The sequence below is a fragment of the Coloeus monedula genome (assembly GCF_965178545.1).
Source record: "Coloeus monedula genome assembly, chromosome: 6".
In the NCBI taxonomy this organism is placed as follows: Eukaryota; Metazoa; Chordata; class Aves; order Passeriformes; family Corvidae; genus Coloeus; species Coloeus monedula.
The window spans coordinates 30,235,458-30,261,426 of NC_138786.1; the positions used below are offsets into that span (position 1 = coordinate 30,235,458).

The following is a 25,969-nucleotide window of genomic DNA, read 5'->3' on the forward strand; positions in this document are numbered from 1 at the left end:
AGATTTTTCCTGTGACACCCACAGAAGAAGAGACTGCCAGCAGAAGGACAGTGGGATGGGTAGTGACAGAGGCCGCAGAGCTGGGCCATGCTTTAAATAATCTGTGACCATGAGCTGGGAGACAAGATGGGAGCCCAACAGACTTGGGTCAAGGTGTTGGGGGAGAGGAGCAATCCTACCTGTGCATACAGTAACGTGCCTTCCTTCTCTGTCTTTCTGCCAGCTTTACTCAACTATTTCTTGTATAACTATATTCAGGAAAAGGACAGAGAAGACCCCTCTAGAATTGTGTTGTTTTACCTTCAATCCCCATCACACCCACATAGTTGCCAAAAGGACATGTGGTTGGGAGAACCTGCCAGTTAGAGCAGCCTCTTTCTTCCCCTCTTCCATGCACTGAAATGACAATGAGAGAAGAAAGAGACCTTGTAAACCACCAGATGACCAGAAGCACATCACGTTCTGTGCTTTTCTTCCCATGACAAGGATTCCTCAAGTCTGCAAGAGAGAAACATGCAAAGCGTGGAGTTCAGGACAGGAATGAAACAAACTTTTGAGCTGCAGGAGGAACTGGTGGAACAGAACAGAAAACCACCCAAACTGGAGGTGTCTAGTCAAGACTAGCAGTAAAAAAGTGTCTCTACCAGAGTCAGTGATGAGTAGGTCAGACCATGGCAAGACAGAGGAAGTAATAGGCAGGACAAACCATGTGATGTCCAGATGAGAGATCACTGATACCAGCACAAGTTATGGCAGGTTGGCTTTGGCACAATTCTCTAGAAACCCATTGGTGAACACAGCTGCTAATCAGAAAGAAGACAAGGACCCTCTTTCGCAGCCCCAGTGTGGACATATGAAAGACCCCCAGGTCAGCCCCAGTTGCCCACTATCCTCGGCATGAGTACCCTGCCCCAGCCACCAGGAAGGTGATCTGCAAGGGCATGACTTACCTGGTGCTGTGTTTAGTGCTCCTGCTCCAGCTGCTCAATTAGCATGTCAGTGAGCTGGTACAATTGGAGTTTGTATGGCTGCCAGTGTAACACTTAGGTTGGATGCCATTTATGTGAAATTGAAGCATTAATAATAAACCATAAAACAGTAGTTGCAATGAGGGTATCCTAGTTAAAGATGGGACTGTATCATTCAATTCTGGCTGTCATCTGATTCAGCCAGCAGCCTCTGTGCAAATCCATTTTGAAGTTCCCAGCTTCGGTTGCTCTGTGACACCAGGAACCACACGGCCTCCTCTCCCTCCCCCAGCACCCCATGTCATTAAAAGTAATTAAACTCTTGTCCCGTAGTGTCCAGGTGTCACAAGACACCTGGTAAGTCTCACCTCTAACTACCCACTTGGCTGTGCTGAAATAGCAGTGCTGCAGATGCACTGTGGGGCTCAGTCCGTTCCCACCAAAGTGCTGGATGAGCTGCTGGTCGGGCACCCCCAGCTCTGCCTGGCTTCCCAGGGCACAGTAGGGAGCTGCAAGTTAATCAGCAGCGCCCCACAGCAGGTCAGCACACACAGCTATCTGTGTTTTCCCTTGTTTGTCATTTTCCATCAGCCTCCATTTTCCTCCAAATCTCTTTGGTGTACCAATTAATCCAGAGGGTTTTCATTTACTCTGGCTGTCCAAATCAGCAGCACACGAATACCCCCCACAATCACTGCCAACAGCTCATAATACATTTTAACTGCTCCTTGGCCTTTGATGTGTTAGCCTTCTGGGCAACATTATCATTACCCTTTATATACCTCTGTAGGTGAATGCAGCACTGCACAGCCACTTGCACACATGCTAAGTGCAACGGGTTTGCCTGTGCCTGAAATAAAGCACATTGTCCTAAGAACCTGCCAGAATTGTGCCCTTTTTGCTAGCAAAACCCTGAACAAGCCCAAAACAAACACAAATAATATCCTGGGTTATGGAGAGCTTATTTTCAAAGTGGATGAGCAAATACAGGGAGGAGCAGGACAAACCAAAAGGTGTTTTCCTAGGGAGAAGCCTTAGTGAGAGAAAGGAGTCCTGGTATAGTCTGGAAGTGTGGGCATCATGTCAGAGGAAGCAGATAGTGTGCCATGCAGATGTGCACATGCTGGAAGTACATCTGGAATGGAATACATCATTCCCGCTGAAGTATCGGATGCAGGCAAATTCAGGAAAATATAGTGGGAAAAAATTTAGAGAGGTAGGATTGTTGTGGTCCCAGACTGGGGCATTCTTCACAATTTTGGAGATATTTAGGATTCCGAGGGCTCTTGTAATTGAAATAGTTACAATTGTATTTCTCAGGGAACATAAATCAGTGTGGCTGGCATCAGGCTGTCGATTTGGAAGGGCGCTCAGCCCAGCTGAGAAAATGTGAAAACAGTCAGAACCCTGAAAGATTAGTTGGAGATAGGCACAGGTTAGCTAAGGGTGGTTTCACAGGACCCACACGACCCACAGGTGCTTACTATAGGGGGGTGGAGAAACAAGCTCTCTGTAATAAGATATTTTTGTGGGAAATGATGGATATAAAATGTTAATATGGGTGCACCTTATTAACATACTGAGTCCCCAAGCCCAGCCAGGGAGGAAGGACAACTGAACTTTGCCCAGCCAGCCTGTAGCCTCTGAAGTTTTCTACTTGTCTTGCCAATTCTCTTACCAAAAGTAATAAATGGCTCCACTAGTCTCCATGGTCATCCTCTAGCTGTAAAACAAAGCTGCTGCTCATTGTTGCCCTCCTTTATCCCAAGGGCTGATATTTTGTTTTTTATAAATTCAAATCTTTGATTGAGCAGGCCGCAGCATAACTTCCCTATTGCAGGCATCATTCCGTAAAGGATGGGCTGGCCCGTGCCCATGCAGCACAGACCCTGGTGTAGTGAGCATGGCCAGCCTCCAGACCCTCCAGCTCTGCAAGGCACTCATGCTAGATTAAATTAGGACTCCCTCAGAAAGCTGGGAGGCAGAGAAAGGGGCTGCTTGCAGCATGTTGGTGCATTGGTGCCTAAAATAGGAATGAGCCCTTCCCCACTACCCCTGAAGGCACGTGGGGATAAATAGATCACAGAGAAGAGCTATTAAAACACTTCTGGGGGAGGCCTGGTCTCAAGCAGGGCAGAGACACGGAACAATAGCTGCCATTTTGAAGCAGCTAGAGCCCAGAGTGCTCCTGACGAGGTGGCGGAAAACACTGTCGAAGGGTTCAGCCCTTGCTTGCGAAATAAATGGCCCAAGAGCTCGTTGTGCAATGGCTGCTGATGTGCAAAGCCAGTGCTGAAAAACATCAACTGTGCTTTCTAAAAATATGAAAGAGCAGTACCCAAGGGAGGCGGCTTGGGAAGGGAGAAGCAGAGGAGGAAGAGCCCAGCAGTGTTGCTGTATCCCTGCAGGATTTCTGGGAAGGCACCGTGCCTTTCTGTGCCCTGCCGAGTGCAGGGTCACGCTGCGGCCCCACTCCCAGGAGTCACCAGCCGTGCAAACAAGCCCCTGGAGGAAAGAGCCTCTGCCCTTCATGAGCCCTCAGGGAAGATCACATCCCTACAGCAAGCTTTGCAGGTGGGAGACAATCCTCCAAACCAAGCTGTTCACACCCCCTCGCTGCAACTGAGTGGGGGACAAGGAGTGCTGCTGCCCCTGGTGAGGTCCCCGGACCTTCCCCACCTGGACAGCGGGCTGCAAGACCTTGGAGAAGCTTTGCTGCCCAGCAGGTCTGAAGGATGTGGCCAGACACAACCCGGCAGAACAGCCCAGCCTCTGCCACTGGGGTGATCCTGGCCACTGCCACCACCTCTGGCTGCCCTTCCAAGCCCCCAGAGGTGGGAGAGGCTCCTCAGCTGCAGGAGAGTCCAGCCAAGAAAAAGGTGCAGAAACAGTTAAAGCTGGTAATTAAAATTCCCAGCAGAAAACTATGATCTGGGCAGCGAAAAGCATCCTTTCCGGCACTGCCAACCCCACATACTCAAAAATTATGCATCAGGCTCCAGAGAATCACAGCTTTAAAATTGTGAGGCATTTTGTTCTGTTTTTTAAAGAAAATTACAAACATTTGAGCTTTTCCTACTTGCACTCTGGTTTCCTGAAGTTTATGAACACATTTTCAAACTTTTCTGCAAATCCCTGAGAGTTACAAACTTTTTTTTGTAAAATAAAATTGAGTAGCTCACCTAATGCCCAGAGCTTTGGGCCAAACAGCAAAGATCAGAAGACTTACACTGAAATGAGGGGTATAGGAAACACTGGAGATCTCAAGAATGAACACCCTGCAGTATACATCTCGTCATTTTCCTCCAGGGATGCACAAAAAATTTTAAGAAGATTTTTTAACCAACATCACATTGCTTAAGTATTTTATTTGTCAGCAAGAACAGGTCTTCAGTGTCATTTTGCTTCCAATAATAATGTTGCTTGCAGCCAAGTGCTGCAGGAAAGTTAAAACTAAGGCTGCTTTCCCTGGCTTAGGGGCCAGAGGAGCACGCAGGTTTTAGGACCCTATGGCGTGCTCAATGTTGCTGCTGCTCATGGAGTGGGGAAGATTGTGAAATATTATCCAGTGTCAAGCCCACACCTGACCTCCCATCTTTAGCCTGATGCATACAGAAATGTCTTGGCCAAAAGAGGCAGGTGGGTGCCATCAACTTCTTTTCTTTGTGTCTGAAGGCACTGAATGATCTGCTACACGTCTTACAGGGAGACTTGTGTTACAGGGCAGGTAGACTGTGGGAAATGTATCAGCCAGTAAAGAGGTCAGTGATCCTCCAAGATTAAAGGCTGATCTGAGTGTGAACCCGCTATCAATGCCTCTTGAAGAGATTTGGCATGTAACATCCTGATTATCGATTGCTGTCCTTAAGAGAACGTGATCCTCTCCTTTGCACTGATCCTGTTAGCTTTATTTACACTAACGCTTGCTGAAACATCCTCTTGTAGAGATAATGGCTTCCTTCAGTTGCTGTCAGAATGAACAAATGGAAACAAAACCATGCTGCTAATAGTTGTGTCCTACTCCAATTAATTAAAGCAAGACAAAAGCACTGCACTGCACTGCTGGGTTTGGCTTGCCTTTGCCTGGGTGCCTGGACAAGCCCCAAGCACAGGGGCTGACCACAGGAATACCAATAACACAGCAGTGCCTAATATGCGAGATTTCCACCGGCCCAGAAACTCAGCAAAATATTCATGAGGACCCGGAGTATGCTTGGCACCCAAACTGGGATCCAGCCACCCAGAGGCTGCTGTTCTAGACAGACCTCAGCCCATGTGGGCCTAAGGAGCTGCCAAAGATGGCAGATGGGTAAAGTACACAAATAAGAAAAGTTTTTTCGACAGTCCTCTTGAAATTTTTGTGGCACATCTGCACCATGCAGAAAGGCCAATAGCTCAGTCCAGGAAGAGGTAACAGGGCTTTAGCAGGATGGTGGAAGAGAGGCAGAAATTGGCTTGCCTGCATCCCACAGCAGGACGCTAAGCAAGGAAATAGGTCCAGCTCTCTTCCCCTGCAAGTGAACACCATGAACTCTGCACATCCTCCCTCTTCAGACTGAATCAGGGTCCAGTCACAACAAGTACAGGTTGAAGAAAAAAGGAACAAAGTAAATGGAGCACACAAATCCAAACTAAAAAACGTTGGCAGAACCACAGCAGTGAGCTGTGTTTTACTCTGTAAACAAACAGGTCACCATATCCAAGTGCTGCTGAACACACAGATACTTATTTAGGATTTCTCCACTGATGGACTGTGGATCACACGAGCTTGGCCAGCAGTCCAGGACTACCCAGGCTTCAAACATCCCTTGGGATGTGGTTTCAGGTGCCCCACCTCAGCTATGGTGCTGCTTTGTGAATCCTGCTGTCCTCCATGTCCACTTGGGGTGCTCCCTTGGGCTGGAACACTCAGGATGCCCCTGTGAGTGTCCCGTGGGAGCCTTTTACACCAGCCTTTTAGTGCATGCAAACAGAAGAAGGCTTAGAAGAAAATGCTTATGTACCAAGAATGTGCTGTGCTTCTCTCGTATTAAGCTCAAATCACTTTGGAAGCTTTCCCCACTGCTTTTCCCACACAGATGACAGCAACAGAGCAGGGAGCAAGATCTAGAGTGACTCCAACCATCCTGTCAATGGCGTTTCATTCCTGAGCCTCACAAAAATGCGCAGTGTGGCTGCTGCAGCCATTTCTACCTCTCAAGGAGTCCTTTGCTGCTAAGGAAACTGACATGTCATCTTCTTGAACATCCTAACACCTTTGGGAGAGAGAGAGAGAGAGAAGTCTGACCTCCTAATACACACAGTCTACGGCTTCCCTGCAAAGTCCATGAGTAACCACAAGTGTAGGAGAGAAGAGAGACAAGGTCGTTTCTAGGCATGGCAGTCAGTGATGCCAGGATGCCTGAAGGGACAGGCAAGAACCAAGCAAAGCCACGGCCTCCACAGTAGCAGCACCATTTTCCTCCTTATTAGCCCTGTAACTCCAAAAGGCCAGCTTGGTCTTACAAGGTCAGGTATGCTTTTAAACATAGTTCTATTTTGCACTTGCATTACTTAACATGTTACTTCTTTTTCCAAAAAAAAGAGTGTTTTTCCTCGTTGTGATTTTAGAGGTCTCCCACACAGCCACCTGGGCACTTATTTCTAAGAGTAACTCTGGTGGTAGTTTCCATGCATTCTCCTTAATGTGGAAATTTCTCTCACTTATGAAGTTAATTTGGCTGCTCTTCATAAGGGAGCTTGGGCAGTAGCAGGAGGGGAAAAAATGGGTGATGAGTCTACCTTGTCATAGACTTCCTGGTTCTCCCCAGGAGCTTGCATAAGGGTCTCGGACTTTTTCATTAATCCTTGGCTATTCTTGAACACCTTATTTCTTACTTTCCACTTTCCTAACCATCTCCTGTATTAAATCTTCATATTCAATACATAGGAAGGAGGACTAGTTCATGTCACTAATGAAGCAGTTTAAAGCTATGACATTAGAACTTGAGCACAATCTACCAAATGAAATAATTTAAAATATAACCTTTGATACAAAAGAACACACTTGCCTCAGCCCAAGGTGCAATTGCCCTTTGTAGATGTACGGCATCCACAGCTGGAAGTTAGGCAAGTGACTGGGCAACCTTCTGCTGCCTGGAGCAGCTCTCACAAGCTCATGCCAAAGAGGCTTCTCACGTGACCCAGAGAGAACACAGGATTTTCTGTATAGTTATCACCCTGCAAAGGTCAAACGAACAGTAGACAAGGTGGTTCATTTCTCCTGAGAAGCTAAGAGCAATAGTCAAGGCTATACAGATTGGAGACACCTTAAGGGAATGTCCTGCTGACAGCATTTTATCAAAGTTGCAAGAAAACTTAAGCTGTCAAATTTTTCTGAAGATGTCTTTGACATCTGGTCCCTAAAGAAATTAAATATTTAAGATTAACTAGACCCACTAATTACATAGTAAATAACTAACTACATTGTACAATAAAAATATCTCCTCCTACAGAGAAAAATAACCATCACAGACATGAGCACTCTTCCTTCTGTAGAGGTTTTCACAAAAAATCTGCCCTGCTTCAACACCACACGGACATACTTCCTGCAGGCAGAGGTAGGAAAAGCCAGGAACACCCTTTGTATCTGGGAACATGGGTTGCCCCCAGTGCTCCCCTCAACCCCCTCAGCAGGGGGGTTTCTGCCCCAAACCTGCAGCTTGCTTCCCACCAAGGGAAAACGAATCTTTCCCATGTATCATCTCACTGCCCACTGCTACAGGTTCCTTAGGGAAAGAGAGAATCTAGCACAGCAGCCAGAAATCCATGGCAACCTGGGCTTGCCGACTATAAACATCACCCTTCTCCAGAGCTCTCTGTCTGGAGTAATTTAAAATCCCTTAGGGTAGTAACACCACTGGAAGGATGGGGTAGGGCCCTTCCCACCCACCAAGGCCTTCAGGTACTTCCCAGTGCTGGTGGAAATCCTCACTCTAGAAATTCAGAGGAAGATTCCGTGTACTGATATCATAGAAATGTTTGTCTAAATGGCTGAAGCACCTCACACTCTCAGGAGCAGCATTTGTTTCTACAGAGTTTCCTACACTGCTCAAGGTATAAACAGTGCCTACCTGCCCAGCAAACTCAAATTTAAAATAACCTCCCTAACAGAGAGGAAGCATCAGAGCAAGCTTCTTTTTCACTGCTGACCAACCGGCGCATGCTCTGGCTGACATTGCTGAGTCCAGCCTGGGTCTCCAGCTGGGACGAAGCCCTCAGCCGCCGCTGGAACAGGTCATAACAAATCACGATTGTCTCTGCAGAAGCTCTCCTTGTTCCATCCCCACTCCAGCATAGTGCCTGCATGTGGGCAGGGCTGTGGTGGGCAAATTGCCTCAAAATCACACAGAAATGAGCAAATTCATTAGCCAAGCACAGAACTGTACAGTTCTCACTGTTTTAACAAACCTTACCTGAGCAAGATGTGGGCACCAGAGGTCAAAGTCATGTCTTGTATTGTGGGCCAACAGTGTGAAATCTGACATAATTGAGCACCACTGCTCCTGTCGGGCACATCTGCTGAAACAGGGCCTTTGGACAACCACTGGACTGAGCTCAGGTTATGTTAAATTCTGTAAAAACACAGAAGAGATGATGATCCCAGCTGCAAACTAAGAAATTGGACTTCAGCTCCCCACCACTGAAAGGGGCACATAAGCCATTTTGTATTTATCAGATGAATTTATGAACCTACATTATGAAAGCATGAAGCACTAACTCCTTCCAAAACAAACAAACCAACAACAACAAAAAAAAAAAAAAAAAAAAAAAAAAAAAAAAAAAAAAAAGCACAACACAACTCATTTTGAGCTCCAACAGGAAGTCTGCAAAGTTGTATACATTTTCTTATTCTTTTTTTAAATACTTCCTTCAATGCCTCCGGCTTGGTAAGCATCCCTTGATGCCTACTGCATTAGACCGTACCTCTGAATTTGGGAACATCTTACTTCGCCAAGGCGATCGAAGCAGTCTGCGGTGTGTTTTGGGCGGCGTGCTCTCCTGGGCGAGCACCGAGGCGCTGGGCATGCGACCAGTGCCCTCCAGCGGCAGCAGCCGCGCAGGAGAGCCCTGCGAGCCGGGGCCAGGCTGGGCAGCGCCCCTCCGCTCACGGGGGAAAGGCGGACAACGCTGCAGGAGCAGCTGCAAGTTTGCCTCTTAGGAACTCGGCCCTTCCGGGAAGTGGCCGAAGGAAGGAAGGAAAAGGCACGCTTTCCCCGGGATTAAAGAGACAGCTTCTGCAATGCAAAAGCATCCTCTGAACCGAGGCAGATGACTTGGGCACGAGATCAGCAGCGATCCCATGCAACACCCGGGCCCGCTGCCCTCCGGCATGAGAGCATGCTCCTTCCTCCAACCATCCCTTCAGCCATCCCCCTTCCCAGGTCCCACCACAGGGAGCAGCAGCTTTACAGCCGAGATGCAGCTCTTTGGCTCTTGAATGCAAACTCCCAGCTCTGGTGCCCATGTCAAATAACTGGATGTCCAAGCATAAACCAGTGTGAAATAACAACCCTAATTTATTCTGCTTTCCTCAACCAGTCTCTTCCTTGGCTCCTGTGGTGTTTTCTCCATTAACTACAGGGAACCAGCAGGAATGCTTGAACAATGAACAACTAGCAGGCATTTTTTTAATTATTAGAGTCATTGAAACATTCTTCTACAGCCCTGCAAAGACAAAGGATGAAGAGTGTCAGAACACTGTCATTTTAAAAACCTGAGCTACACTGAGTTTAGGGGAAGAGGGGGTGCTGCCAAGGCAGTGACAATTTATAACCACTTAATTGCTTGTCTTGACTTTTTTTGCATTTCTTACAAAATTCAGCACACAGCTGAAAGGCAAACACAGTGAAAAACAAGCATCTCTTTAGGAAGGCTAGGGATTCACAGGGGAAAAAAATCCTGAAGAGAGGGATAGAAAGAGATAAGGAATTGCTGTGAGCTTTGCTCCTGCACTTTCTCTCGATTCTTATGGAACTTGCCTGTGTGCTGCTTGGGCAGCCTCTGCTTGTGCCTGGCAGTCTTGCAGATGCCCGCAGAAAATTGAAATGCATGCAGTGCTGCAGGCCACCTCGCCCCACCTGCTCAGTCAGGGCCCAGCAATGAGCCCAGGCACTACTCTGCCACCACAGTGACACAGGGGGCTCAAGGCACCATCTGTGACTTGCTGAAGGCACCCTTGTCCCCAAGAATGGCAGTGTGGTGCTCACAAAGAAGGGAGAAGCCATGGGCATGGATGTGCAGAGCCACTGGGAGCCGCAAGCACGGCTCCTTTCCCCCGATGAGGGATGCCTGTGCTGGCCTCCTGAGCTGTTGGTGGTGCTTTTCTGGCCTGGCTGCCTGCCTGGAAAACAAAGTTCCCAACCAAAGCAAGAGCAAGTGGGGAGGAACACGGAGAACAGCTCTGACATTCCTGCCTGCCTCCAGCAGTGTTTCCAGAGCAATAGGGCTGCAGAGGCTGAGCCTGCTGAGCTCCCAGATGAATAGAAGCAATGGACATGCTACTGCAGCATCATAATGCCCTCCAGCAAAGGAATTAGAGCTCAGCCACAGTGCCGCAAATCTCCCCAGTTAAAATCCCTTCCCCAGTCCTGTTAGTACAACTATCATTTAACAACAACTTCCCTATCTGTGAGGCTTCTTTTAGACCCAGGCTTTAGATCCTGCAAGCAGAGGACAGGGTCTTACCAGGGGGATTTTCTTGAAGCAGAAGGACTGAAGAGCACTATTGCTCACCAAGCTCAGCCAGGAAAGGATGGAGCAGCGGGTGATCTGCCAAAGCTTCCCACAGCTGCATCCACTGGCACTAAGGTAACATTTTGCTCTAGTTTAATGTGCTTGACTCTGTCTGTTTCTAGAGTCCCTCCCTTGAGCTAGGGGATGGCTCAGGTGAATCTGAAGGCAATAAATGCCTTAAATGAAGGCAAAACCTGCCGAGGATTCAGGAAGCATGACACCTGAGGGCAAGGCAGGCAACGTGCCATTCCCCAGCATGGCAGGTGTAGGGAAGCCAGGGACAGGGAGCAGTGACAGGATGAGCAGCAGACACCCTTGCAGAAGCTGGAGGATCAACCACCTTTCCAGTCCCTCTTCCCACCCCAGCAGCAGCTGCTCAGGCCCTGCTTCCCTGCACACCAGAGCACTGAGTGTGTCACGCCGTGCAGCCTTGTACTGAAAGCACGCACAGGGACCAGTCTGGGGGTGGGGACAGCTGCCTGTTTGCCTTTGCCTGGAGAGTTTGTGTCGTCTCCAGCCCCACCTGGATCTCAGTGCAGAACACCCCAGGTCCTGGATGGCCTGGATGCCCATGGAGCCCCAGCCTTGCCCTGCAGAGGTCAGTTGAGGTTCCTACCATGCAGAACCTTCCCTCAGTGCTAAGGAGGGAATAATATTTTCAATGTTGGTAAGGCTTGGAGAATTATTTTCTACATGCAACCAAAAAATTTCTAGACAGTGTCAGACAACACATCAGGAAAAGAGACATGAAGGCCCCTAAGAGTTTACTAGAGAAATTACTCACCCACAGAGTAATTTCTTCCTAGACCTTGCTATCAAAAGATTTATTTATGCCCAGAAGAATAAGTATTTTATAATCTCATTAAAAATAAAGTACCCTGGATGCATCATGTTTTCAAGCATTGGCCTCAGCAGTATCTTGTGGATGAGAGGAGCTCTGGTCCATTTTCCTTTGTATGAAGTGCCCATCTTTACCTGTCGTCTCTACCCACCTTGAACTGTCTCTGTCTTGCTCTCAGCAGCTGTCTCATTGTGAGGGTGGACGCTGGAGGAGGTGGAGGACCAGAGCAGAAGCTACACAAACTGCACAGGTTATTTCCAAAGTGAATGGGGTTCACAGCTGATTGCTCTAAACACAGATTTCTGTTTTGACAGCTGCTGAAGGGTAAGAGTGGTGTCCTGAAAGAGAGCTCATGTTTTGCTTGCATTAATTTAATGTTATGTTATTGGACTTTTGAATCAATCCTTCCCTCACCTTCCCAGCCACTTACAGTAGTAGGGGCCTCCTAACCCCTCAGCAAGATGAACAAGACCAAGGAAGCTTTTGATAGCCCAGAACTGTGGAGCCCAGGTTGCACGCAGAACAGCACCTCTCTGACCAGTGTGGCACCACCCTTTGCATTTGGACAGCAGGCTACAGACACAGCCCTGAATGTAATCCTTATCGTGGTCCTCCTCATCAACATGATGTCTCTGGGACAATGGAGATAGCCAAGATCACAACTCGCCTCAGGAGACCTAAAGATGTGGCAATAGCCATAATGGCTCAGTACAGCATCATGCCCTTGACAGCATTCTTATTGGGCAAGCTCTTCCAGCTGGGCACCTCAGAATCCCTGGCCATCTTCATCTGTGGCTGCTGCCCAGGGGGAAACCTCTCCAACATCTTTAGCCTGGCACTGAGAGGGGACATGAACCTCAGGTAAGGAAAGCTACATACCTGTTGATTGTCCAGGCCAATCTAGTCATATGACTGGTTCAGAAACTAATTTAATCAATATAAGGAGGCCGCAAGAAGCTGGACAAAGACTGAAATACTAAGTCCAAAACATTTTTAAAGCACCCATATTGCTCGGTAAGTTAATTTGTCCCTGTTTACAACGGGACTTTGTTCCTTTCTCTGAAGCATTGGCATGCTGCTCTTGATGACATGGGTGCAGGAACACTTTTTCAGCTCCATGTAGCAGTACAGAGAGCATATATATATGCTGTATGTATCCGTGGAGTTCTGTGTAAACTGGTCATGCTGCCTGAAGAGGCTGCATCAGGGAGAAACGTTGAACTAGCAGAACACCACTCTCCAACAAACCCTAGCAATAAAGCACGATCCAGCATGAAAATGCAAAGTATTACTTTTTCTCTCAGTTGTGAATTTCTGAAATGTGAACTGTACCCATGACAAGGGTCCTTTCTCACCTTGTGTGAAACTTGAGTCATCTTCTCACTTCATTCATATCACATCCTTCTACAACCTGTCAGTGATGTTGGGGAGATCTCAGTGACAAGCTGGGAAAAAGCAAGGTAAAGTCTTACATTAAAATCATCTGTCCAGGCAAGTAATCAGATGAGCATATTCCATTTTTAAAAAGTGTTGTTCTTCTACTGAGGGGTCCTTTCTTCATCTCAGTGCTGCTATGACCGCATGCTCAATGGTCCTGGCAATTGGATTATTGCCACTGCTTCTGTACCTTTACTCAGGAGGACTCTATGAGGGTGATTTGGAGGGCAAGGTACCTTACAAAGGAATAATCACCCCCATGGTGCTGATGCTAATCCCCTGTGCCATTGGCATCATCTTGAATGAGAAGAAACCACAGTACACTGGCTTTGTCACCAAGGTAAGAACTATCCTGTGCTAGTGGCCTTTCAGTCAAGGGCCTTGAGGAAGTTTTCAAACATAGAATCACAGACATGCTAACTTATTTAAGACATGACACAAATCAATGACACAGTTGAGGACTGAGATCAAGACATCCACTTCACCACTTCAGTGATTATGATATTTGCCCAAGGAGAAGTTCTCCATATTTTCCAGGCAGACATTTTGTATCCAACTTCCTACATTGCTCTCCTTGGCTTCAGTTTTAACTTTGGGGGTTTTTTGCTGTATCAGCACTAATGAACCTCATAGGCACCACCCTCAACTACTGCTGTAACCAAAGCAGAACCCAGATAAAAACCAAATACACAATAACCATCCCAAAACAAATGAAACCCACCCCACTGTTCTCAGACATCTAGCACTAGGCAAAAACCAAATCACAATGTTGCTGCTGAAGTCATTGAGATACCTATCCAACAGAAGCCGCTAGATCACCAAGTGTCCACTCATGCCTGGAATCATGTCCCTGCCTCCTTTATACATCAGGCATTTAAACAGCAAAACAGAAATCCAGTCAACCACAAACACTATTGTCTAACTCAAGAACTCCACTAGGCTCTACCTGTGAGTAAAGTGGTTTCCTTGGCACCTGCTTGGGGTGGACTAGAGTCACAAAGGGACCTGGACAGAAACATGTAGCAATGTCTGAGAAGCAAGCAGCTTGTGCAGCAAGACCAGTCATTTCACATACAGACCAGAAAGGTATTTGGTTATTTAAGGTCTCTCTCGGTAACAGCCCGTGACGGTCTCTTGTTGATTACTGATAACATTTACGTCCATGAAAGTCACTTCTATTTTAGGCAGGGATGGTTATGCTTCTACTGTCATCTGCTGCTATAATTGTTCTGTCTGTGGCCAACATGGGAAGCTGTATCATAGTCGTCTTCTCACCATCCCTCCTTGTCGGGGTCTCCTCCCCCTGCCATGTAGTCCTGGCAGAGGGGCCCTGGGACAGACACGGGATTTCCCTGCCCCTGCTCAGCCTCGTTCCCCATCGGTTGTTTTGTGTTCCCCTGTGTGGGCAGGGACCCTCGGGTCCCGTGATTGAGCAGTTCCTCGGCAGAGCCCCGGCCCTGCGGCTGGGGAAATAAACATCTCTGAAACGTCTACCAAGAATAGATCCATATCTATTTCTTTTCCACGGGACTCCTTGTTTGATACGCGTGTTACAGAATCCCCACTGCAACACCTCCTGGGATCTTCTGCCTTAATGCCTCTCACTGGATTCCTGCTGGGCTATGATGTCTCTGCAGCTTTCAAGCTCGATGACTGGTATGTTCTTCCACACCTACCTCCCCTCTCTCTCTCATCAGGAACAGAGAAGTATGGCAGCTCTGCTTCGCAGAGCAATGGTGAAAACATGGATTTTAGGGATATACTTCTGTAGAACACTGACCCCAGTCACCCAAAATAGGACCTAGGAATACAACCAGACACAGTACAAGCTGGTCCCAAGCCATTGACTTCCATACTTTGAGTGGGAAATTACTTTAACCTCTGCTTGGCTTATCTGATGAGGGAGGAATAGCTAATCAGGGTTTTTTTGACACAGGCACCTAATCACCATGGAAGGTTCACTGAACAAGCAGATGGATGGTTTTGTCTTAAGGTCACTAGTGACCTGCCAAACACATTTCCAACCTCTGGTCTCAGTAATGAAGCTGGGAGAAGAGAATTATTAGCACCAAAAGAAACTCCAAACCCAAAAAACCCCAAATCCAAAGAACTGAGAAGTACCAACAGAGTTCAAAGCCCAAGTGACACAATTAGTCCCCAGCTGATTGCTACCCCAAACCAGTCAGTGCATTCAGGTACAGCCCCAGGAATTTAGAATGAAAACCTGGCATACAAAACCTGCTCCTCCTTCTTTTCCTCATCCTACCTAAACCAGGTAGGAATCCTCCTAGTCCTATTTTATACCTTTGTATGTTGGACTCTTACGACCTCAGAAGGAGATTCCTTCCCTGCAAGAAGATGCAGAGTCCAGAGCAGGACACAAGGCTTCCAATACCATTATGAACAAAGTTCACATTTGTAACATCATCTGTCTCTGCCCATCGCAAGGGGAGCAGGAGGCAAAACCTTCTAGGGATTGCAGTATTTTTCCAGACAGAGCAGCTTTAAGGCACAGGCAGATACACCAGCAAGGTGAGCAGGGTTCTTTTTCAGTTGTCTGAAAGCAATTTTAATCTGTAATCTATTTTTTTCTCCTTCAGTTGCAGGCAGACAGTGTGCATGGAAACTGGCTGCCAGAACGCACAGCTTTGCTCAGCTATCCTCAAGGTCGCCTTCACCCCAGAGATCATCAGCCCCTGTACTTCTTCCCACTAGTCTACTTGCTGCTCCAGCTTGGAGAGGGATTTCTGCTCATCCTGGTCTTTCGGACCCATGACAGAATAAAGCAAGCCAATGGCAGATACAGCTTTGCTCCTTTCTTTCTTATGCTTTCCAAGCTAAGCCACACATGCTTACAATATAACTACCAATGAATCACTGCTTTAAAATGAAGTCAGAATCCAGTCGCTCTTTAACTCAGGATTACATACCCAGTACATTAAATTTAAATCAGAGTCAAAAATTCAGAGGTAACTGAAGGCCTTAGAAATTTCATGGACTTCTTGCACCAGCAGAATGTTTCATACAGTTACATACTATCAAAACTATCAGGGCTCAGGTTTTCACAGTCCTGTGCTTTAAGCTACACTGGACGCCCTACCAAAGTCATGACTTGCACTGAGCAAAGAACAGGGGTGTTTGCGTGCGGCTAAAACTACACAAGAACATTACATATTCTTTAATGCAACAAATCCCAGCTTTGCTTCAAGCTGCTAAGTGATTCCCTGAAGGGCGTCGCTTTTGAAGTGGGGTGAGGGAGAAGAGGACAGAACTACCAAGTACTGCAGCCAAAGGAAGGAAACATTTGGATCCTTTTCTAGAGAAGTATGTAAAAAGATTGAAACTTAATTAAAAAATATATACAATATTGGTATAGATGTGAAGTAGACTCTCCAACTCCAGCAGGTCCATAATGCCAAAGCTCAGCTAACTAACTGCACAGATAGCTGAAGGAGGCACTGCTAAATGAGATCCTCCACCTGTCACCCCTCTGATGCTGCCAGTCCAGCTTTCTCCAGTGCCTTGAGGCAGAGATGCAGCAGAGTAGCTGCTACAGAGCTGCTTCAGGATCACTTTACTACATCTTATAACTATGCTGAAGGATAACTTAATGGGGGGAAAAACCACACTAATTTGGATCCTCGGGTGTGTGTTCAGTGCAAAGCAGTTGATACTGGAAACAGCCATGGAGGTGCTGGCAAGACAACTGTAACAAAAGGGTTGTTTTCCAGCCTCCAAGTCATAAATGACTGGAAAGAAAATGGCTTCAGTCTTCTGGCAAGGCTCCCAAGTTCCTTCCTCTCGTTTTAAATCACACAGTAATCCCAGTTGTAACTGTCACCACCTTTCCCTAACCTAGTTTCAAAACTGCCTATTCTCACATTTTTCTCTTTCTTCAGAAGCAGCAAAAGTGATCTGTGCAGGTGTGGACACAGTTAGTGCTCAAGATACAAAATCAGTGTCTAGACATTGCAGAAACAGTGGAAAACAATATATGGATTCTGCAGCAGCTACTCTCCCAACCCTCCAAGCTCCACCTTCTGTAGCCAGCTCATAGGTCTCCAGCCATTATGTCAGACTTATCTACATGCTCATTACACACCAGCCATGGAGCCATCTGCACCCACACTGTTATTCCCCAAAGACCTTGCTCCTGACTTAGCCTGGCTCTGTCAGCCCAGAAAGGAGACTTTCAGTGACTTCAAAGTCACTGTGACAACTCTTCGGGACAGCTGAAGAACATGCTGCCAAGTGACTGTCCCAGTTTTGCCTGTAAGAAAGTCACTGCTGACATCAGTTCCCTTTCTTAATTTCACTTACCTGTAACTGTCCTGCTGGCACATGATGGAAGCAGATCCTCATGATACCACTGCAGATTAATGCAATTTCTCTAACAGACCCAGATGACCTCTGGAAGTTTCTCCATGCAGAAGCCAGCGAGACTCAATGCACAGCCAAGCAGCCCACGGGGCTGTTGGTCGCTCCCATCTTCCAATGGGTACCGTGGTACCAGTGATCCCACACAGCAAAGTCCACACAAACCATAACCACAGCCACACAAACTGCTTTTGTATGTTGAGTTTGGGCCCAGCAAGCTGTACCTCCAAAGCCAGATGAACCTTGAATGCGCCTTCTTTTGTAGCAGTCAGTGAACTCAACACACCTGCTCTAGACACCACCTAGGTACGGTCACACTACACACACTGTACAGGAAAGACTGGCATTGACATGTCCAATGTCCAAACTATTGTAGTTCATCTCAACTAAGAATAAACAGGTTCACATCAAGAACCTACACTTAATAAACACAGAGTAATTTCTGGCCAGAAATCAACGTAAGTCTCCATACTGCAAAGCCTGGAGTCTGTTTTTAATAGGAAGCTCATCATTACAAGAAGCCCCCCTGGGAAAATGCAGACACCTACTCATGCTGCTTGCAAGGCAAGTAAGTAGTGCAGTCTAGAAACAGAATTCAGAGTAACTACCTATAGACCACATAATACTTCATATTTAGCCTGAGAGAGAGAAGTCTATGATGCCTTTCATCACACCAAGTACCTTCAGCTACCTGGGTTCCAGTTGAAGCCAAGTCCCACCTGGACACAGATGCCCATCATCATCCAAGTAAGAAGGATCAACTGACTTGAGATCTCAACACGGCTGACCTTCCACCCTCCTTGTTCCACACCTCTTGGGATGAGGTCCCGCATCTGCACCACTACGGCTCTGAGAATGAAGCCTCCCATGCCCCAAAGCTGTTAACAATCCAGTTAACTGTGGATCCTACCCCCTTCTCAATGCCTGCTCCAGGGAGTGCCTGGCAGGCCTATACACTGCCACCTCCACAGACACAAGAGCTCCCCCTCCCTCCTTAGCTTGGCACCCAGGAACTCTGCAGCAGCAGGGAGAGGGCAGCAGGGCTGTAGAGGCCAATCGCCTGACCTCCCACAAGGCCGAGACCTCGCTCTCAGAGAAACCACCTTGCGCCTCCTATGATCTATCCAAATTCTAGCCTAGGGTAGGAAGATCTTTTAAAGGGTTTCAACAATTACCAGAATAGCTTTGTAAAGCACTTTATATGAAAACACATTGTTTTTAGAAATAAATTCTAAAGTTTTCTTGTGGGTGAGGGCTTGAGAAATAGAGGGATTGCAGAGGACTCCTGCCACTGGAAGGCACAAACACTGAAACACGGAACCTCTGAGAACCCCTGCTGCAGTACTCCCACCCAACTTATCACCCTACCCCCAGAACCAGGACTATAGCCTACAAAAATGGTTTATCTAGACCTCAGTGTTCTCATATGCATATGCACAAACACACTGATGAAGTATGCTGACTACATGTCTTTAACATTCCACACTTCTTATCCCAAGTGATTAAAAGCTAAATGACTCATCCACTCCCCTTTTTGCTATGAACTATGTCAGCCTGATTATCAATGTTCTTATTTCAGAACACAGAGACATCCAAGGACATCACACGATGTATTTTAAAGGATGCTACTTCTCCCCCCTGCCCAAAAGAGTTATCACTTTGCCACAGCTCCATCTTCAAGAAACATTTTAACACAATCACCACCACTTTATTAATACTAAGAAACAAACTAGAAGCAGAAATGTTTCTTTATACTTTATTTATTTCATTCTTAGGTATCAAGAAATAAGAGTGCTTTATAGAATATTATTACCACAGGGCAGTGAAATGGGCATTTTCTTACTGTAGTGCAAGTCATATTAAATGAAAATATTTTAAAATAAAGTTTTATTACCAGTACCGACCAGCACTTAATCTGCTGACCTATAGCTGAAACAGTGTCTCAAAAGCACAAAAAAATACCCTCTGAAATAAAGCTTTATGTACAAGCACATATAGAGCTCTTAGATGCCTAAAGCTATTAGTCTGAGACATTAAACTAATGTTTTTGAGTTGCTATTCACAGTTGCATATACTGAGAATTAAGTGTCCAGATGACTGCAGAGTACAAAAAAATTTGTCTGCTTTAGTTATAAAGAGCTCTGCCAATATACACAAACTATACACTTCAGACATTCACAAAAAATGTGAGCAAGAAAAGGGTTATCAAAAAACATGTAATACAATTAGTCAATAACCCTTCCCACCATGGTCCACATCTACAAAGTTTCCCCTTCCCTCCCCCCTCCCCATCCAAACCCTTCCCCACAGAAAGTCACATACTTACCACAAGTTTAGCAAGTATGGTTTAAAAAACGGCCCCCAAGGCAAGTTATTTATAGTTCAGTTGCCACTGTCAACAGATCTGGACCTTGATCTAGACCTCTGCCGATCCACGGATGATGGAGATTTGGATCTGCTGGAAGAACCACGTTTCTGGCTCTTGTTTGGCAGTGGAGATCTACTAACTGATCGAGACTTGCTATGGCTCCTGCTCCGTGACCTGCTGTAGGACTTGCGGCTGCGGGAACGAGAACGGCTGCGAGACCCGGAAGAGCTCCTGCTGCGTGACCGCGACCTGCTCCTGGACCTACTGAGGGCACAGAGAGCACCAGGGTCAGCTACGCAACCTCTCGGGCCTTGGTGTGACCAGGCAATCCACGCTCTCCAGCTCGGCTGCCTGGTCCCTGACTTTGAAGTCTCTCAATAAATGCTTAAGCATTATGTAAGAGTAGAAATCCATACCTGTGCCTTTTGCTGCCTTCAATTAGTTTGATTTTCCTTCCATTAATTTCTTTACCAGAAAGCTTTTCGATAGCATTCTTTAAATCACTGTAAGAGGCAAATTCAACAACCCTATGGAAAAAAAAAAAAAATCCCCAAACATAAAATTATTACAAATTGTAGTTACCAATACAAGTGAAATTTACACTGGAAAAAAAACCCAACCAATCAACCAACCAACCCCCCAAACCCTACGATGCTCAGGGTAATTATCCCTTGTTATCACTGAAGCATGAAAAATTCCCCTCCCCAAACATCTCCCACATGCATTTTCAAAGGGTAGCTAAATTAAGCCACGAGCAGCTGCTGACACTGAAAGTAGCCAGCTTCCCTCCCCAAATATTACACATGCAGGTTACTCTACAGCTTTCAAGAGGTCACTTGATAGGCTTACCCTTCATTTAACTTAGGTCTGTGTGCATCTGCAAAGGTTACTTCCCCGGCTTGTCTCATGAAGTCTTTGAGATCCTAACACAAGACCACTTATGTTATGCAAAGAAGTGAAACTGACACTTATCTATACAAAAACAGTTTAAAGCAAACAAAAGAAACTTATGACTACTGGAAGAGAAATTGTTAGATTAATCACAAACATGGCAACTGCCATACTTGTATTCTATCAAAATTGCATTATCTGTATCATGATCTGTATCAGGGCACGAAATAAATGACAAAAGCATATTGCTTTAAGCAAAATGCTAATAAAGTGTCTTAACATTAAGGTAAATATTAGTCTACAATGATTTTATAGATTAAATAACAAAGAGAAAGAAAGAGAGAGAGAAAAAGAAATAAAAAAGCACATTTTTATATATACTGGATTGACTTTGAAATACTACCCATATATTTTTGGACTATTTCAGTCTCCATTTACATTACAAGTCTTATACGAATAGAGAATTACATTTACATAACACCAATTATTTTGTGCCCCATATGTCATTAAAAATATAGTTTACTTTACCTTTATTAACATTTCCCTAGGCTAGCCAAGCAGCAAACTGCATTAAGCGACCGGAGATACCGTCATGACATATGCCCGACTGGCTCTTCGCCACCCACTTGCCGAACACTACCCAGTCGATGGAAGCCATTAATCGCACTGCCCTCCCTATCAGGAGACTATGGATGGATCCAGACATTCTCTATGCTTGATGTCACCAAGGACCACTTTACTGCGATCAGGATTCCAACGACCACCTAATTTCCAATCTTTCAACTCTTTTCGACCAGGACCTCGTTATTCGGAAGCGTTACAGGAAGAACAGCTCTCAACTTAGGAATCAGATCTCGTTAACGCTCTGGGACCGCTGCAATGTGGCACTTTAAGGAGTGCATCGATTACGTCTAGACCGGCAAACACAGATCTAGAGGTGGCCAAGTGACATTGTAGGAGCTGACTGGAAAGTCAACCAGGCCCGACCAAGAGTGACCAAGACAGAACGATTAGGATAACCCACAGGCACTCCTCGTCATAAGGCCAACGACACAGATAGGCTGGCAAATAAAGGGTTTAATATGTGGTTAAAATGGATTTTAAAAACAAGAAAAAAAAATAAATATATATCCTCAAACATATAAATTTATTATTATTATGAATTAACGTTAACTAGCTTTCATTCAAAATATTTAAGTTACATTACTAAAAATCATATTAATTACATAAACATTTTAACAAATTAGGTTTTAATTTAATTAATTATTTTAGAAAATAATTACATTACATACCCATTAAATGAAGTCAAAATAGTTAATCGTGTTTCAACAAACCTGCCAGCTGACTCGGGAAGACAAATTTTCCACTATGAGGCGATTTTCTGTTCTTAGAGGTGGGGCGTTTCTGTTTTGATATAAACAATTCAGATTTATATTAGTAAATAAAGTATAACCACGTTAAATATTAACAAAGACTCTACCTAAAGAGCTGTTATCAGCATATCATCATTAGTACTACAACCTGAGCTACGTAACACTCCGAACAACCTAGGGCAGGCATTAAGTACTTGCAGGAGGGAGTGTAAAGATGACAGGCATATCTAAGAAGTTCTGTCATCCTCACTATCCTACTGCCACATAAAATGACAAAACCCAAGTAACACCTTTTAATAGCTCATTCTAGCTCACGTTCTTTGGGATGAGCCCAAAGCTCATTTTTTTAAACTGCTCTGGTTCGGAGCTGCACATACCTCCTGTCACTGCGCGGGCGGCGGCTACTGAACCGGTCAGAGTACCTCCCTCTGCCTCTGCCCCTCGAACGTGCTCTGGCATGCTCAATTGTCACCCTGGGAAGAGAAAAACAAAAACCCACACGTTTTGAAGTTTTTCTTCTTTTACATACGCTTGTAGTTTGCAAGGAATAAAAAAAAGAACCAACCAAACAAAAAGTCTGAACGGTACCAGTAACATAATTCAAGTTTAAACTAATTCTTATTTTAGATACCCAAGCTCATATAGCCATGAAATAGGACACCTCACCTCTCACTGCAAAGCTCTTTTCCATCCAATTCATAAACTGCATCGTCTGCATCCCTCGGATCCTCAAATTCCTGCAAAACCAAGACAACAAAAACAAACAATTACGTTCCAATGAACGAGCAGATACTTATTTGCCATGCAGTGTGCCTTGGTGGGGGCGTTAATGGATTTTCTTCAGAAGCAGCTTCATAAACCTCAAACACGAATGAGCACTGGGGGGGGGGGGGGGGGGGGGGGGGCGCACTCACCACGAATCCAAAGCCCCTCTTCAGGTCGATGTCGCGGATGCGGCCGTACCCCTTGAAGAACCTCTCCACATCCTTCTCCCTGGCGGCCGGGTTCAGCCTCCCGATGAAGACGCGGCAGCCGCTCATGGCTGTGTGTGCGCGGCGCTGCTGCGGGGACAGGCACGTCAGGCCCGCGCGGTGACTCAGCACCGCCCGCCGCCGCTGCCGCACTGCGCCAGCCGGCCCCGCCCCGGGCCAATGGGAAGGCGGCGGGCGGACACGGCCTCAGCCCGCGCCAATAGGAGCGCGGCGCTCCGCCTCCGGCCCCGCCCAGCTGCCGCCCCACCAGGCCAGCCCCGCCCCCGCCGAGCCGAGGAAGAAAAGCAAACGCCATCGCTCTGCCACAAAATGGCGGCCGCGCCGCACCCGGCTGCGGCACCGACCCCGCCGCGGCGAGCACCGAGCGGAACGGAGCGGCGACAACGCCGACCGCGGGTCCGCGGGCCGGCCGGGCGCACAGCGGGAGGGCCCCGCGCCGTACACGCTCCACTGCGCTTCGCCGGCACCGCGCTCTGCGGGGAAGGCCCCGGAGCTTTCACGAACCTGGGCTGTGGGTCTCGGTGCAGGCTGAGCCGGGTGGGCGCGCGGTGCGAGGCGGCAGACAGCCGGCGGTCAGGCAGAGACGTCCTCCCCCGGCGTCAGACGACTCCGACTGCTGCGCAACCCCGGCGCTGCGCCGCGAAATGGAGGCGGCCCCGCGCGTCAGCACCGCCCCGCGCGGCGATTGGCGGAGGCGGCGGCCGCGCCCCTCCCCGGGGAATCCAGGGCAGCGCGGGGGGCCGCGCAGCCGCCCCTCAGCTGGGAGCCATGTTGGGGCGGCAGCGGGGCATAAACAGCCGGAGTGTCCGGGGGGCCTAGGCCAGGAAAGCTGTGCCGAGGGTGAAGTACAGCCATCGGGGCTCTTTTACTCATCCAGTATACAACACGCTAAAAGCTGTGCTGCTCTTGTGTGCGGGCAAGGGCTTGCATGCACATCAGGCGTTTCTGGGCCCTAACGAACAAAGAATGAGAGGAGCAAAATACGTACGGAGCTCCTTCTCTGCTTAAGTCCTCCTTTGGAACCCAGTGTGTAAGGACAAGATAGAGAGCTGGGCTTCGTTTCCATTTCACATAACTCTGCAGAATTTATCAGTTTGGCTTTTAGGTGGTTGCACTAAAGTCAACAGATTATCCCAAGGGGTATTTGAAATGCAGAAGACATTTGAAAGTGGAAGATACACCCACTAGTTTTCCAGTACAGAACAGGCTGCAGCTCTGTGACCGTCCTTGCCAGATTTGTGCACTTCTGGATCAGTTGACTTTACACAAAAAGCCAGCAGGTACAGCCGCACCAGACTGCCCCTTTTGATGCATTTTGATAATTACAGTATGATCCTTTTAATAGCATTTTCCTGATTTGTCACCTGGAGTCCCACACTGGCCTGAGTCCCACCCCCTACCCCTTCCCTTTGTGGACCATCTTTGTTACACCCAGGGTCTGTTATGAATGAGCTTTATGGGATGAATTTCTCTTTTTCATGCTTAGTCACTGACATAAATTTCCCAGGAACAATACAGCACGTGATGGTGCTGACATCATAGCTTTACATGACTGCCCCCGCACTCAACTCCTCAAACTGCAACAGCATGCAGAGTCCCAAAAATGGGAAAGTTATTTCTGCTGCATGCCGTGATGAGAAAGGCTACAGCATAGCTAAAGGTTTGACAAGGGCACTGTCAGCATTGCTTGCTTCTCTCTTGGGTTCCAAAGATGCACATTTACGTCCTGCACAGAGGCTGCGTCTGCGAGAAAAGCCAGGATGATGCACAGACAGGAGAATCTGCTCTACAGGGACTTTGAGCAAGGAAAGACAAGGCTTGTGATTATCCCTGCGGATCGTATCCTTTGCCTGCTGAGGAAGATACATTCAGATGTACCATCTAACATTTAACAGTGCTAATTTCATAATGAGTTACAGCGCTTTAACAGGTGCCATGGGAACAGGCAGTTCTGTTCCTGTCAACACCAGGACTCTCCTGTCTGCAGAGTGAGCAGGTACACAAAGCTAAACCAGCAAGAGCTAGTACTGGAAAAGGCAGCAAGCAGATTTCTGAAGGTTTAACTCCATGAAAACCAGCTTGTAGTGGGATAAAAACAAAGGTTAGCCCTGAACAGAGAAGAGAGGAAGGGGCAGGAGCGCCCCTTTAAGGAAGAGCTGCTCATTTTAGCAGTGCTAAACTGCAGCCTAAAAAGCCTTGTCCTTGTAACTGCAAAGCAGTAATCTCCCTGCATGTCATTATCTGAACACTGGGTGAAAGGCGTCAAAAGTCAGGAGGAGAGCCATGAGACAACAATCACTCTTTAGAACAGGCCTGTGTTACCTAGGTCTGTTACCAGCATAAAGGTCACACTCTCTTTTACTCACACAGACTTCTCACGTGAAGGTCATGAGCAAGCACGTCTGTTTCCTACCCAGTTTCTCAGAGTTTTATGTAAACAGGCAGGACCATTTCTCCCTTTGGCTTGAGGTTGTCTGAAGACCACCTAGGACTTGTTAATATTACTGCTGCTGGCTAGCCCAGTAGTGTCCACACTCCTACATTCCTGCAATTCTGGTTATTGAGAGCCACACAAGCAGGCTAAAATCCTTGTAGTTTATTCATCAAGGTAACTAGGTAAATACAGTTACTATTTGGAAGTGAAGACAGCAGAAGATTAAATGAAAGTTGAAACACAGTCTCAGCCAGATACCATTAATGTCTTGTACTGCTTGTGGAAAACAGTTGATAGGGATTAGTTCTTTGCTGTCTCTTCCAAATTAAAAGAAAAAGTAATCAAATTAAACTAATGAAGTCTGAGTCAAAACATGCAAAAAGAGGTGGTTCTTCACCAACTGATAGCAGGCCTCTAGCATAACTTGCTGCAGGATGCTCTGGATACAAGAAGTTTATATGGCCTCGCCCTACAGACAATTTTAAACCAGGGAGGAGAAGGAAACGGGGGAAAA

The 25,969-nt window shown here is 46.8% G+C and overlaps 3 protein-coding genes across 14 annotated transcripts in view; 1 reads left to right on the forward strand and 2 right to left on the reverse strand.

Moving 5' to 3' along the window:
- Positions 1–13,029, reverse strand: part of SMOC1 (SPARC related modular calcium binding 1) — a 165,112-nt gene extending 152,083 nt beyond the window's left edge. For 7 of the 9 annotated variants that reach the window (XM_082283409.1, XM_082283400.1, XM_082283405.1 and 4 more), the window contains exons 1-3: positions 12,939–13,012; positions 11,735–11,921; positions 8,423–8,581 (exon numbers count right to left, since the gene is read on the reverse strand). In XM_082283409.1, the coding sequence (XP_082139535.1) occupies positions 8,423–8,494 (72 nt within the window). In that variant the 5' untranslated portion in view covers positions 8,495–8,581; positions 11,735–11,921; positions 12,939–13,012. Of the gene's footprint in view, positions 1–8,422; positions 8,582–11,734; positions 11,933–12,013; positions 12,143–12,938 lie in introns of those variants that run through there. The other 2 variants (XM_082283402.1, XM_082283403.1) reach the window with 2 other exon arrangements.
- Positions 12,040–17,077, forward strand: SLC10A1 (solute carrier family 10 member 1; the record flags this gene model as incomplete). The annotated part of the gene is given in 8 exon segments (XM_082283411.1): positions 12,040–12,213; positions 12,216–12,444; positions 13,150–13,360; positions 14,205–14,306; positions 14,600–14,676; positions 15,621–15,709; positions 15,712–15,816; positions 16,920–17,077. Coding segments are annotated over 8 exon segments (1,140 nt in total). The 5' UTR covers positions 12,040–12,044.
- A 2,062-nt stretch (positions 17,078–19,139) lies between these two features.
- Positions 19,140–23,664, reverse strand: SRSF5 (serine and arginine rich splicing factor 5). 4 transcript variants are annotated; one of them, XM_082283754.1, is made up of 8 exons: positions 23,526–23,664; positions 22,944–23,087; positions 22,696–22,766; positions 22,407–22,502; positions 21,991–22,060; positions 20,615–20,688; positions 20,182–20,292; positions 19,140–20,026 (listed from the first exon to the last, which is right to left on the reverse strand). In XM_082283754.1, exons 2-8 carry the CDS (start codon positions 23,067–23,069, stop codon positions 19,780–19,782), a joined length of 795 nt encoding a protein of 264 aa, XP_082139880.1. In that variant the 5' UTR covers positions 23,070–23,087; positions 23,526–23,664; the 3' UTR covers positions 19,140–19,779. The 4 variants fall into 4 exon arrangements, with proteins under 4 accessions (XP_082139880.1, XP_082139878.1, XP_082139879.1 ...); XM_082283752.1 differs by having other exon boundaries at positions 19,140–20,029; XM_082283753.1 differs by having other exon boundaries at positions 19,140–20,029; positions 22,944–23,090; positions 23,526–23,661.
- Between the last annotated feature and the right edge of the window lie 2,305 nt (positions 23,665–25,969).